At 35.0% G+C, this 15,473-nt stretch overlaps 1 protein-coding gene across 2 annotated transcripts in view; it reads right to left on the bottom strand.

Moving 5' to 3' along the window:
• Nucleotides 1–298: 298 nt before the first annotated feature.
• Nucleotides 299–15,473, bottom strand: part of PXDN (peroxidasin) — an 87,598-nt gene continuing 72,423 nt past the window's right edge. For both annotated transcript variants that reach the window (XM_027641073.1, XM_027641072.1), the window contains 4 exons: nucleotides 7,256–7,376; nucleotides 4,830–4,962; nucleotides 3,848–3,961; nucleotides 299–3,215 (listed from right to left, as the gene is read on the bottom strand). In XM_027641073.1, the coding sequence (XP_027496874.1) occupies nucleotides 3,093–3,215; nucleotides 3,848–3,961; nucleotides 4,830–4,962; nucleotides 7,256–7,376 (491 nt within the window). In that variant the 3' untranslated portion in view covers nucleotides 299–3,092. The remainder of the gene's footprint in view (nucleotides 3,216–3,847; nucleotides 3,962–4,829; nucleotides 4,963–7,255; nucleotides 7,377–15,473) is intronic.

Genomic DNA, 15,473 nt, shown 5'->3' on the forward strand with positions numbered 1-15,473 from the left:
AAATACACATTTTTGCTAAGAAATAAGAATATTTTTAAATATCCTTTCTAAGCCTATGGTATCTTTTTCTCATCACCTAGAAGAAAACAGAGAACAGATACTTTAATTCTATGTGTCATAAAATTACAAAACCTACTGAATCTACATGACTCATTAGCGCACTGCTTAGTTCTCAGCAGATTCTTGATCACGACAATCCTGCTTAAGATAAGTAATATGAAATTTGATAAAAGTCTATACACTGGAACCTTCAAAAAATAATCTAAACAATACATATATGAGAAGAAATCACTTGACATTTACTTGGAAATGTGGCCCATTTTATTTTAACTGAAAAGCATTCATTATACAGTGCAAACAGTTCTTTGGTAAATTTACTGATTAAAATAACAACAACACTGACTTTGTTTTAGATAACATTAAAAAAAAGAAAATAAATATGTAAAATTTGCAACATAGTACAGCAATACTCTCACAGTGGATACTGAGGAAATGGTCAGCTAACCATTGGCCACTGTTTCAGAAATGTTAAAATCAACGCTGATTCTACAGACACTGCAATAAACTGAACTAGTACAATCCATGACTGATAACATTTTAAACTGTGGATAAAGACCTGTTTTTCCTGGTTTATAAACACATGGATGGCAGAAAATAACTCAATATTACACTTGTTACACTTGTTTAAGCATATCCAGGCTCCTAAGCCCATTTTATATACCATATGAATAAACAGTGAACAACAAAGAAAACCTCCCACTTTACTCTGGAGGCTGGAGAAAAGAAACAATCAGATATAAGGTACTATTTTAAAATGCATAAATGGAAACTCTCTTCTCCTATTAGCAGAAATGTTGAGAAAGTTTATTTAATATAGAATTGGAATAAAAGAATGCAAGTAGTAACCAGCTGGATGTATTACTCCCTTACTTAACTGTTTAGACAGCTAAATTATATTTGGGTTAGCTCTGCAATCCTTTCTCTTTGAGGAATTTCTGCTATAGGTCAATGGGAGTTCCATCTGAGTTGGAATTACAGGGCGAGACGTGTGGTTTGGACTCTCAAAAAAAGTCAACAAAATACCAGAGTATCACAGAAATACAGGAATGACAACCTCTAGGAACCATATGATACTCAAACATGCTCGCCACACACAATTTCTAGATGTATTAACATAGAAAATTACATAAATCAAAACACTGTATATAAAATCAATTAAAATATTCTTAAAAATATAAATTGTAGTTCCATGTGTACCACACACCTTTAACACAGCACTCACATGTACATATTGTTTCTACCATAGCATGAAACAAGTTTCTGTAGTAAGCTTTAAAGATACACCAAAGTTTGAATTTGTGTCATGGTAACAGTTTATCAAATTAGAAATTACTAATGTTAGTAATCAGAGAAATTATGTGCCAAAATATGATAGTGGATTTCATATTGCCATCCTAGGTTAGTTATTAGACATGTTCTACCATGTAAAAATTAAGTATTCAGTCTGCTTCCATAATCTGAAATGCTTAACATATGAATGTTTAATTCTGTGCAGATTTCTTCGATACCCAAATCTCTGTCCCCTAAATTTTAACACTAAACTCAGAAGTCAGTGACTAAAGAGCAGGTCTGGTTCTAGCTAGTCCTGACTTAGGATTAAATTACAGAGCCATAAACTCTAACATATTAAGTATTCAGGGAAAGAATCAATTCTGAATAAACACAGAAAAGAGCTGTAAAATGAGGTATGATAGTTGTCCTTCACTCAATATAATTCCTGGTCAAAAATATGAAGTTTGCCTTCTAAAAAGTACACAACTTTGAAATGCTAGTGTAGACATATACTCTATAACATTAAACATTTATTAAATGGGAAAGAAAGTCCATTGGTAGACCATTTTTAACATGAAAGATAAAAATATTGAGGTAAAAATATATATGCATTAGATGAAACTCAAAAAAAAATAAAAATCAAAGACCTTGTCAGAAAAAGTAGTCAATCCACATTTAATCATGCTCCTTGACTTTGATTTTTCTTTTTTTTCAACAAACAGTGCCACAATATAATCAGGAACATATGTCTATTGACAATATGCACAATGAATCAGTAGGAATCTTTGTATAGAAAATGGCTTGTGACATCTTTTCACATTTTCAAAACAGGGCCATACAATTATGTGAGCTGATCTGAGATCAAAAGAAGTATGCTGGACTGGATGCTTATTTTAAAATGATTTAAAATAAATGAAACAAAAAAAAAATGTTGCCAAGCAATTACATATGTTTTGACAAAAAAGGATTATATTCATTTTTAAGATCAAATGCTACTCTGCCATGTATGTTTCCCCAGAATGAGGAAAACCGTCAATTACATGTATAATACACATTCAGTTGCTTTTTGTATCTTCCAATTACATTTATTTATATTTCCTTACTATTTCTAGCACTTTTTTTCCCTAAAAATTTTTATTAATTTTGCTCCTTGAATTAAGGAAAGGATTTGAAAGATGTCATGTAGTTTAATTGTTTCCTTGCTGGTCCAGATGCAGAAACCATAGTGTGAATTTCCACACACTGATGTTTGCAGGAACTGGCCCAACACAACATTGCTTTGGGCACAGTGATGTCATGTTTTCCTTTTCTCTGTCTCTTACTAAATAACAACAAAGAGCTAAATATCAAGTCAGACTGGTACTAAAAAGGGATAGTAAACTTTCAATGTTGCTAAATTAAAGATAGGAAACAAAGTGTTCATTTTAGAGTAAATCCTAAGCCCAATCATTTTGGGTACCTAAAACTACCTGACAGTGTTCTTTAAAGTAGCACCAGTTTGAGTTTGTCTAACCTGAGAAGTATAACACACAATTAACTTTGACCTGTTTGCTAATTTCCCTTTTGTTAATTTTTGCATTGTGATTTACCTTCATGGGCAGAAAATAAAATGATACATTAAGTCGAACTGTTACAGCACCATTAGAATATCGTAAATCTTGATTTCTTGCTGTTGTTAAGACTGTAGTTACCTGGTTTTGCCATCAGCAGGCACTGATACGAATTGAGGAATATGCAGCCTAAATTCTTAAAAAGCAGGCTTATGGCTTCTTTTTATTAATGTTTTGTTGTAAGCAGACTGGACAGCAATCTCCTTTAGCCTTCACAGGCGCTTCGCAGTCAGCCGGTGGGCATGATTCTACAAAACAGGTAATCTGACCAACCTGTGTCAGGAAAAAAATAACAAAACCAAACCACTCTTAGCTACGTGTTACAAACAAGAAATAAATTTTTCATATTATTCATTCTCTTTTAAGATCCTGACTATTATGATTAACTCCACATAATTTGTTTCAGTATAAACTTCTATTGACAAGTCTAAGGTGCTCTCTGTACTACCATGTCTCTTTAATGAAGCAGCATATACCCTCTTATCTAACATTAAGGTGCTACTGCGGTTCCAAGCACTAACATATTTCTTTAATTACCTTTCTAAAAATTTTACTAGGATAAAAGAAAATTAAAATCTAGCACTAAGTCAGATGAGCTTTTACTGATTTTTATGCATTTTAGTAGCCTTTTTCAGGAAATGTCTCACTTCGCAGTTAATTCTACCCATATAACTACATATTAATGAAAATGGAAATATAATTAAGATAGATAAAGGCTGGATTGAAAAACAGTGTCAAGGGCAGGGATATTTGAAAATGTAATTTTCTGCACAAAATAACTGAAGATCCATAAAAAACAATTAGCAAATATTACCTAGAGATTAGCGGGCACAAAACTGGGACCGCTGTTTTAGAAGTAGAAACTAACATAATTTCTATCTCAAAATGAATTTCCAAATACTTACTTTGCATTCACACACAGTACAAGGGTCCCTTTTCCAGGTTTCATTGCTGGAATATGATTTACCCTCTTCATCAGTGCAATCAGAATTACTGAGGCGTGATTCAAGTTTTTTTATCTGAAAACATTTTAAAAAATTAATTAAAAAGTTAAAGGTTTTTATTTGTGTAAGGTATTCTGTCTGTTCTTTTATACTACATAATACATGTGAAATACTTCTCTGGGTTTTTCTTCTCACTACTTAGTTTTCATAATGCTAAAAAACTAGAAACAAGTAATATCTATGGAGTCAGTCTTTCAAAAGAAAGCTAACAGAAAATATATCTTTCCTACCATTGAAATATTCAGCTAGAGCATACAAAGAGAACAAAACTACATGTGTTATATATGGAAAATTTAAATTGTCAAAAATGTTTTGAAAAGGAGGTGATTTTTTTTTAAAAAAACCACCTTAATTAAAAATGTTTGCTTTCATTTTTTACTATCGCCTATATGTTGTACATTTTAAAAATTGAATTCCACTATGGCTTAATAAAGAGTATACTAGCAAATATTGTAAAAGTCTTCTTTAAGTGATCTAGATCTTAACAGTATTCACAGCTGTAGCCTGGCATATTACTTCTTATGAAGGCTACATTTTAATCATAGCTTTATATAGATTCTATATACATTTCAAATAGGAAAAAAGATTTTATTAACACTACACAAAAATTTTTAGAGAAAGGCTAATTCCATGTTTAGTACACAATGGTTACACAAGGCTTCAGGTTCAAAAGTCAAGAGTGTCTAGTTGTAGAGTACTTCAGTATGATTTCAAAAGAACATAGAAATAAAGAATAATAACACACCATGTTCTGTGTTGTTTTCTGTTTGAGATACTGTGTGGTGGATTTTGGTTGCAACGGACGTCTAAATAATACGAGTGGTGTTAGGAAAACATTATGAATTAAATCTACAATTAGACACTGTTCATTATAGCATCTTACCTGATTTCTGAGGCTTGAAATAGTTTTTTGCATTTCCAAAACAAATTCTTTGAAGTCATTCACTGCAGGTACATTTCTATTTTCATTAGATGCTGATGTGGCATTACGAAAAAATTTACTCTGTTTCACAGAACTGCAACAAATGAATGCCAAGTCAGAATATTCATCTAACTCATTTTTATTTGGCTAGATATTTTGGAACACCTAGCAAAAATGTAAAAGAAGAGCAACTAACAAATGTAGGAACAGTAGGAACCAGAACAGCATGCAAGACCCCCTGGTGCTGAAGACAGACTCAGGACAAGTGAACTCTGGCTCTGGATTATTGTTAATATCATCAGCAGCAGGTAATTTCTTCTACTTAGAAAAATTATGTATTTCATACAGGGGTACACACAAAGTTGTCATCAGTGACACTGTAGAGCATCACCTTAAATTCACTCTTGAGCCTCCAAAACAAAATGAGAAATCCTTCTAGATATGAAGGATTAAAATGTGTCCCATTTTAACTAACATTTGTACTGACTACAGTACACAAAATATAAAGTCTTTTGTTTGTAGCACTTTTCAGGTGATATCTCTTAACAGATGTACAACCCTAAATTGTGTTAATCAATTCGATCTGTTGATGAGAAGGAGCAATCAAAGGAATTGTCCATAAATAATAATTTATTATCTAGCACCACTTAACAAAACATGCATTCAAAACCAAGGATAACACTAATTTTTAAGTTACTTATTAGATTAAGATCCTTGAATCCATACAAGCATTTCTATTTTGTTAACATGTCATCTCTGGTTCAAAGGGATACCCCAAAGAATGAAGAGGCAAAGAAATTTCCATATAACAGGGCTCATGATTTATAATATATCTGCATAAATTAAAACAGCACTTACTGGCAGGGGTTCGAGCTACTTAGTTTCCCATAGTTTTTCATCTAAATTAAAGAAAAAGAACTCTAAACAACATAACATGCCAAAATTCAAGTAAACCAGCTGCTATTGTATAATAAATTTTTAATCTTCCCCACCTGGTCAAGTTATCGAAAATGAGAAGGAAAAAAGAAGGAGAAAAAGAATCTTCTCATCACACATGCAATTTAAATACAATGAGCAAGAGAACTGATGGAAACATTAAAGACAGGTTGCTTTAGTTTTATTTATGCTACAAATAAAGTATTGTAAATTTCCTATTTTGTATTCCTAATTAGTAATTGGACTGTTGAAGATTTCTGAAACACAAACAGCGAGCTAACAGAACAAGCTCCTACTCAGATACAAGTGTTTATTTTTTCCTGCTTTCATTTTTATTTAATTTAACCCTTTTACAGTTTTAGAACTATGGAACTAGCATCCTTAAAAAGTGAACTGCTGTTCTGCTACCAGTTCACTTGAAAAGACAGACAAAGCATACTTCTTTAATGATATCTTCAAAGGAACCTTCCTTTTCTTATCTATAAGCCACCTTATACTTAGCTGTTGTCTTCTCTTGTCTAAAATCTTAAACACCTAAAGGCTCAGTTACTTCAAGACAGATTCCTATCAATTAAGTGAAATAATCGTGGTGTTTCTTCAAGTGCTAGAACACCCATATGAATATTTGGAATTGCTGAAACACATTTACCTGTCTATGCATCAGTCTAGATGCTTTCCTTGCCAGAGTAGGTAGACTTTGCCTGGTTGTCATCATCATCAAAGTACATAATTTTATTTGCTAAAAGAATGTATGCTAAATGGAAAGAACTATAATTCAAAAGAGCTCATCATGAAGGATCTTCACAAGAAATACTTGGTCTGAGCAGAACTCATTTCATGTCACTAATTCATAGGTAAGTTTTGATAACCTAGAAAGGGCAGGGACCCTGTGCAGCTGACAATTTGTGACCAACACTGTGATTTACTTCCCTGCTACAGTATTTTGAGGATTAGGGAGTTGTAAACAATATTGTCTGTAGCACTACTGTTCTCCTTTCCTGTTCTGAGTATTTTGCTACCAGAAGCCATCCTTACTATTATCACAAATTTTTAAGCCACTGTAATCAAGACTTGGTTGCCTCCATTTCTATAGGAGAAACTAGGAGCTCCAAAGAGGAAATGAAATAATTTAGTTTGGTTACCGTCGGCGCAGTAGGAACGAGGGATTTCAAATCCCCAAATTATGCTTCATTACTGAGTTTTTTCATGAAAAGTGCAGGAAGAACAAAAGCACTATGCTATGTCACTCACAAAGAGTCTTACACAAATTTGAGCTTGAAAAAAAGTGGATTATTGTTAGCAGAGATGCAGAAGTGTCAGAATGAAATACTGAAATGCTTGAAAAAGCAGGCACTGGAAAAAAGTGGTACGCACTTAGAAAGAAATGATTCAGTTTCATTCCATTTTGAAAACAAATGGGATTTTATACTTCTTTTAAAAAAAAATCTCACCTTACTGTTTTGGACATTTTCATTTTCTTCAGGGGCTTGTCCTCCTGAAAGCTGTAGTCAAGAGAACGTCTTCCCCGAAAGTGATATGAAAATGCATTAAACTGTCCTCTAGTTCTACAGTCTGAAATTAGACAAGAATTTGCATATTATAAACTACAGTATATTTCAGTAGTTATAATATTAATATGGGTTTGCATTGTCTTCTGAATTGATAAAGGCAAGTCATACATTCAGTTGATCCCTCTGGAATCAGTTGATGGCAGATGAATATGTCTCAGTGTTACAACATTTAAGCTAGCTGGATGCAGAGAATGATTATTCACAGACCATATTTTTCGTGTGAAACAAAGGAATAAACCTTATTTTTACAAACCTATCTAGTGCTACTTTAACTATTCTTTTCACTTCTGAAATTTCCACGCTCTTGGCTTTTAATTATTTTCTACTTTTCAAAAGGGGTAGCTACATATGAAGAAAAACAATGACAGAAAAACCACCCTTTGGCTTCCTCATCTATCCCAGGCATTATTATTTGTTATTTTTGCCATGTGAAAGAGAATTTATAATTAAATCCTGGAGAACATTTGCAGACGCACTTTATAGGTTGACCAGCCCCATTTCCAAATTTCAGGAATTTGAAGGTATCACTAAACTCTAAATCTCTTTCCACCACAGAGTGAAAATCTCAAGCCTGAGAAGAATCTATGACAGAAATCTTCTCCTAAGATCCTAAGAGGACGTCTTGACAGGATGAAGTATGTCTTTCCTTCAGTTCACTTAGCCTTCCAAACACAGTAAGTATTTGGAAGGAGTCCCATTTAAAAAATAAAAAGAAAACAAAGTAAAACTGCAACAGCACTATTGAAAGGAGACAATGAGAAAAAAGAAGTTTTCATTTCTGTTCACAGAAGCTTTAAAGCTAAAAGTTATAATGGGCCAAGCTGAAGCAGGAACCAACAGCATGATCAACAATTAAAAGAAGAGTCTGTTAAAACAGAAGGGAAAATTGAAATACAGGATGCATGGACATATCCCAGCTAAGTCTGGTATTAGCAGAATGAGGCATGAAAGCAATTGAACATGGAAGGAGCAATTTTCCATAAGTTTCTCTTAATTTGCACCAAAACAAATTAGTTCAGAAAGTCAATAACATTTATAAAGTATTTTTCTGAATTTTGGATTGAATACCTAAAGTATTAACAAAAATTATTGCAGAATGTAAAGTTGCTCAGATTATACAAAAATAAGCATCTTGGACTACTTTTAATTACACTGGATTTAAATAAGACTATTACAATTACCCTGTTAGGAAAAAATTAAGTTTGTCCATGGCTTAATATCACTTAGGACAGAAAGAAAAAAAATTGAATAGCAAAAAAAATAGAAGTACTGATTGAATTTCAGTTCAAAAACAATACCTACAGATCATTCTTGAACACAAGTTATCCACAATTCTCCTTCCCTTTTCTTTCCTTACAGTTCTTTAATAAATTCATTACCTTCCTGCTATAACAGCACCACCAAAGAACTAGATTGTATTTACTGCCAACATATTGTTCATTCTTTATATGTGTTATGCTGTTTCTCACATAATCTTCTTGCTGCCCACTCAGAAACTAAGCGTTTTCAGATGGGAACAGACGGATGTGTCTGTTAGATGCTTTGCATGAAGGCATTTTAGAACACCCTTAGACAATCCTATATTTAGTACAGTGAGAAAAAGGGTCATACTCTGAAGGGAGAAAGAACTATCTTTGGTCAGAGGAATTCTTTTCTTAAAGCAATGTGTTGCTTAAAGTTTTCCTGAGTGTCACAAAAACTTAAGTTTCTTGCAATATGTGAAAGTTTTCTACTATCCTGCTTTGTTTAATAACTGCCAACGTCATCTTGCATAATATAGATAATTTTTTTGGTACATTAACACAATGGTCCATTGTTTTTTTTATTCCTAAGTTGATTTTTAGAAACAAAGGTTTGAAATCCTGGGAAGGTTTAATCACCTTAGGCCAGTAAATATGAGAACCATATGTTCAGTGACAGCTTTAAGTACACACACCTGATTTTCTGTGTTTATTAAAGACTCATATATATCTTGCCAAATTAACAACTCTTGTTCTTCGTTTCTGTTTCAGGTACGACAAATTGGATTGCCACTGCTGAGAGGTGCAGGACAGAATGCTTTGGCTTTCAGAAAGCTTAAACCAAGAAATTTCATCTCTTATACTTTTTTTTTAAATTATTTCATTTTTAATGAAGAATACTTTAGCAATAGCAGTAAATAAGAAAAATAAATCTAAAATTTTCCCCTTTTTTAAGCCTACCTAAAATGTCCCCAAATTAGCAATACCCATTCCAATTTATTTTCTGCAGAAAAAGTGAATGTTTAAAAGCAACATTGTTATATATTGTTATATTGTTATACTGGAAGTGCCAAGACGATCCATTTACAGAATCACAGAATCAATTAGGTTGGAAAAGACCTCGAAATTATCAAGTCCAACCTTTGACCTTCTCAACTAGACCACAGCACTATGTGCCAAGTCCAATTGTTTCTTGAACACCTCCAGGGAATGGTGACTTCACCACCTCCCTCAGCAGTCCATTCTAACGTTTAACAACCCTTTCCATAAAGAAACTGGCATTCCCATCTGTATATGAATGCCCTGTTTCCCACAAGGTTTTGAAAATGCACCTATAATGAAAAATTGGATAATAAAATCCCTGACATTCAGAATTACTGAACACTCCTAAATTCCCCGTGAATCACTCCTCAAAATCTGGGCCATGGAGAAATAATGTAACAGTAGATTCTAATTAAAACAACTTGAAAGACTAAAGAAAAGTGAACAAAAGCATATATAAATATCTATTTGATAATAGCTTGATTCTCTGAGATTAATTGTAGTGAATTAAATTTCTGTAACTGCAAGCATTTGTATATATCTAAGCACCTGTAGTCATGCCAGTGGGAGCAGTAAAACGGAGGAGAAACACTGGAAATGGTTGATGTAAAAATATTTTTTGAGCAGATGTTTACATAAAGCAGTTACTGACAAACTGCATTCATGGCTAGGCTTCGCGAACGAAGATTTAGGACAAACTGCACCATACAGGAAAATGACTTTTTACATGAAATGAAGCCCTAACCCAAAACAGCTGTTTTTGTTATTGCTAAATAGGCTGCATCCCTTCACATTGCCCTGCATTTCTAAATTTCTTCTGTTGAATAAGACTTTCTAACAAATGATAAATTAAACAGCAGCAAAAATTGTAATATGGTGGTCTAAAATCCAACAGTAATCTGCTCAGATTCAAACAGGTGTATTTTGTATGAACATTTCTTAAACATCTCAGAAAAAAATGGTATAGAAGACACTGTCTTTAAATGTAAATTTAAATGTAAAAAGATACATTTGAATGTAGAAAGCATTCTGTGTAAACAGAAAATGTTTTCAGGCATAAATTGCATCCTTTTGGTATTTTGAGGAGTCCTTGGTGAACAATTTTCATTGTCACAAAAGAACTTCCAGTCTCACACTAAGTGTGCTGGTAACATTTTAAAATGTTATTTCCATTATATATTCCACAGAATTTAGTGCTTAGCACAGCGTTGCTTAGTATTTTCATTGAAGATGAAAGGGCATAATGAAAAGTGCTTAATAAGAGGTAATGTGGTCAGTAGAGAAGCAATAGACAGTATAATTGTTGGTCTGATCTTAAAATACAGGACTTCATAAATATAGGCCTAATCTACTAGATCACATATAAATGCATTCAGATTAAGAATGTGTCTTAACTCTTCTAATGAAATTCAGTGAGATTTAAACACGTCTAATCAGAACTTATATAAGGTCATATTCCTGAATAAAACCAAAAAAAGAACAATATCTAATAGAAGAGTGTCTTAGTTTAACAAGATTACAACTTAGAAATTAAGAAACTTCAGGTGGAAGTGTGGGAAAAGGAAAAGTTTTTTATTAAAAAAATCTGAATAAACAACAAATGGTGCAATCAAAAACTTTCAGAAGAAACAAAACAAAGTCCCAGTTCCCCAGGTTGGGGGGGGTGGTGGTGGTGAAGAAACCCGTGGCAACCTGGGGCGGGGAGGGGGAAAAGGAGGGGGAAAGGCAGGACTGTTCCAGAAGTTCAACAGCTGCTCGCAGCCACGTGTGCCTGCAGCAGCCAGCAGCTGGTGGTTTCACAGCCAGCAATGAAAGAGTTCTTTTTCCCACAGGCAGTCCCGAGCCAGAATACCTCACTCTGAGATGGGTAGGTGTCTCAGTCGTTCTCTTCGAGGTGTCCCGTGGGGAAAAAAACCTACCTCTCAGGAAAAGAAAGGAGTCAGCTGAAAGTATGCTCCCCGCTCTGTTTGGTCGGCCAACAAAAACCAAAAAACCTCTGAACAAAACCCGCATCTCCCGAGAGACCTCCCCCTTCCCCGAGAGACCTCCCCCTTCCCCCACTCCTCTGCTGCCCAGCGTGTGCGGCTTCGCTCCATCCCACTCCCCCCGGGGGACATTAGAGAAAAAATTCCAACATCTCTTTTCAAACCTATGACAAAGAGATATGTTGTTTGCTAACTGAGAAACTGTTAAAAAAAATCATCTTCCTAAATCAGTTCACACTTATGAGGATGACTTGCATCTTATCTGAATCAACTCCTCTGGGGTTATTTTCCATTGTTCTCCTAGGTTTATGTGAAACTTCACGGGTTTTGACATAAAACAAAAGGTTAAAGAAATTTTTCATTTCAACTTAGAAAAAAACCCCACCCTCAAAAAGTGTGAAATTTTGAAAGACTCACAATTGAGTGATCACAGAAGTGTACACTGAGTACTTTTAAAAAAACAAAAAATACACTTTTTGCACTAGAGAGCCTGAAAATAAGCACCAAAATTTTTTTAATTTGGAAAATCTGAAGCTCAAATGCTACTTTGCTCCAATAAAGTAACTCAGTGAACCCAGCAATTACTCATCATCTCTGACAAGACAAAGAAAGGTAGTAAGTGAAGGAAAACAAAAGAAAACATGTGTACTTCAGTTTGCCATCATAAACTAGTAATTCTGTTGTAGAATTTGTTAATTGAAATCTATAATTTTGTTATTATAAAGAGGAATAATGCTTTGCTTTATAAGAAATATATACTAGCTTTACTTAAGAAATCTACAAGGTAGCTTTTGGTAACTAAGAAGTTTTTCTGGTTTTCATATGGAAAAGTATGTTTACTTTTAACAAAACAGGAAAGATAACAAAACCAGATGTGTTTCAAACCAGGCTGGAACAGCTGAACATATGGGTCACTAATGAAACATACGTAATGAACAGTATTCTACACTTGAAATTTTAACTTAGGGTAATTTTAACTACAAAACAATTAGAAGCATTTTAAATGTGGAGAATGGTTTAACTTTCTTCTTTTAAATAATAACCAATAATAAATTCAAAGAGACAAACCCCCACAATGTATACAACTCAAAGTCCCATTCCCAGTTGTATGCCCCACACCTCAGAGGAGTGGTGAGTCCCTAGCGTCATGGAAGGAAAGAAATTTTTTTAATTAGTTGCTTAAACTAGATTCCCACAGAAAATTTCACAGTCATTCATCCAAGCAAGAAAATAGTTCAAGCCATGCATACTTTGCTTTTTCCTCATTAACCTTTGCAAGGCTTTAAGAGTTCAGAAGTAGGGGATAAATATAGCCAGTTTTTTAAAGAACATTAATTATTTACTCTTTCTTTGGCTTCGCAGTTGTCTGACTGTACTGCATCCAGCAGTACCCTCTGGTAGCAACATTCTTGAATGAAAATACAAGCTAGGTTGTTGAACAGATGAATACTCTAAAGACTTTCCAAAAATAACATCTGCTCTAAAAGGCTCAGTGATAACATAACATTTAGAGAATCAACACATAATTTATCAGAACAGTTTTACTATTTTTCCAAATTGATAAAAAATTGTATTTTTGAAACTGTCTGTCAAGTTTCATGAGCCATGCCAAAGTGAACTTATCCTGAACTGGCAGAATGTGCTTCATTTACGGTAGAGCACTTGAAGAGCGATAACTGATTTTCTCTCAATTCTGGCACATGTCAGGGATTTTTTTAAGAGATTCTGGAAGACTTTGTATTAAAATTGCAATGTATCAATTATATCTAGATTTTTATAAGCTATTATTATTAATTTGGGAATTGCAAACCAGGTAAATATTTTTTAAAAAAAATTTGAAAAGCCTTCAAAAAAAAAAAGCTATAAAAATTAGAGTAAGGCCTGAAAGAAATTATATTTGGAGGATATTGCACAAGATTTCACTGAAACCTAAAGTTTTATTTCTGCTAGTATCACACAGATAACTTTTACTTTGAACTGAGTCTTCCAAGGAAGAATTTTCCTAGTGTTGTTACACATTTAAAGTCCCTTCTTGAATTTTGCCATTGGCACCAAGTGAGGGCAATTGCCGACAACAAAATAAAAGCACAGAGCGTCCAGCACATTTTCCCCCGTCCCCTCTGGGGGAGGGGGGCCAGTGCTTTAAGGTTTGTGCCATCATGGGACCAGGGGTGGCAGGGGAGATCAGATCCTGCATGTGAGATCCTGGATCCGAATCTCAAAATTATTGATATGGTTCACAACCAACTCACTGTGAGTGTGTGTGTGCATGTGGGGAAGGGCTGGGCCTGGACCTGCAGGTACCTGGCAGAGGTGGAAGGCCTGCATGTAAGGCCTGTGCTGAGAGCACAGGGCAGAGCCTGAAGGCAAGGCCTGCAGCCCACGCAGAGCACATGGCAGAGCTGCAGGCCCTGCAGCCGGGCTGTCAGTCAAAGCAAAACTGCCTGGTAGCCCGCCCACACCACATCCCTGGAGCCTGTGACTGGCTACAGCACAACTCACTCTGGCCTGGAAGGCACTGATGGGATATCCTGCCTGGGAGGGAAAACTGAACTCTATAAATACACGGGACTCCATGCGGTCTCTCTCTCTCTCTCCTCCCTCTCCAGCTGACATTGCGTGAACTATCGAGTCTTGTCTGTAACTATTTTCTCCTCTTGTTTCTCTCTCCTTCTATCTTTCTTCCTTCCTTTTAATCTGTTTTCTTCTGTTACTCCTTTCCTTCTCTTGTGGGTAACTTAAAACCAGTGAATTGTTTTACTAAAGCTGGTATATTAATTGTTTTTAGTGGGTGTTTTCTGCGGATTGGGTCTTTGGGCTGAATGTTTTAGTGAAATGCTTTTTTCTTGGTTGTATTTTACCCCTGTAAAAACCTTTTGTCAAAATATCTTATTTTTCTCACTAAATTAAAAAGAAATTCTCTTAGAGAAGAGTGTGTGACTCTTTCTCTGGACACTAAGAAGAAAGGAGATAAATCTGACTGTTCAAATTACGGTGGTATTACTTTGCTCTCCACTGCTGGCAAAATCTTGGCAAGAATACTTTTGAACAAACTAATACCCGCCATAGCAGAAGGAATTCTGCCTGAAAGCCAATGTGGTTTCAGAGCCAACAGGAGTACCACAGACATGGTATCTGTTCTCAGACAACTGCAAGAGAAGTGTAGGGAACAGAACAAAGGTCTCTATGTAACCTTTGTTGATCTCACCAAGGCTTTTGATACTGTGAGCAGAAAAGGTCTATGGCAGATTTTGGAATGTTTAGGATGTCCCCCCCAAAGTTCCTAAAAATGATCATCTCACTTCATGAGGATCAGCACGGCCAAGTCAGATAAGGCAATGTACTTTCTGAGCCCTTTCTAATTACCAATGGTGTGAAACAAGGTTGTGTTCTTGCACCAACCCTATTCACAATCTTTTTCAGCATCTCCATAGAGCCACAGCAGACCTCGATGATCAGGATGGTATCTACATTCGATATCGTACTGATGGAAACCTATTTAACCTAAGGTTGAAAGCCCATACTAAGAGCTTAAATCATCTTGTCCGGGAGCTGTTTTACACTAACGGTGACGCCCTCATTGCCCACACAGAATTAGCTCTGCAGCGTTTAACATCCTGCTTCGCAGACTCTGCTGAGGTTTTTGGGCTGGAAGTCAGCTTAAAGAAGACAGAAGTCTTCTATCAACCTGCACCTCAGGAAGTCTTCCATCATCCTCATATCACCATTGGCCAATCAGAGCTCAAATCAGTCCAGCAGTTTAATTACCTAGGTAGCCTCATCTCCTCGGATGGTAAGATTGACAGAGAGATAGACAACAGGTTAGCAAAG

The sequence above is a fragment of the Corapipo altera genome, unplaced genomic scaffold (assembly GCF_003945725.1).
Source record: "Corapipo altera isolate COAL_440 unplaced genomic scaffold, ASM394572v1 46, whole genome shotgun sequence".
NCBI lineage: Eukaryota > Metazoa > Chordata > Aves > Passeriformes > Pipridae > Corapipo > Corapipo altera.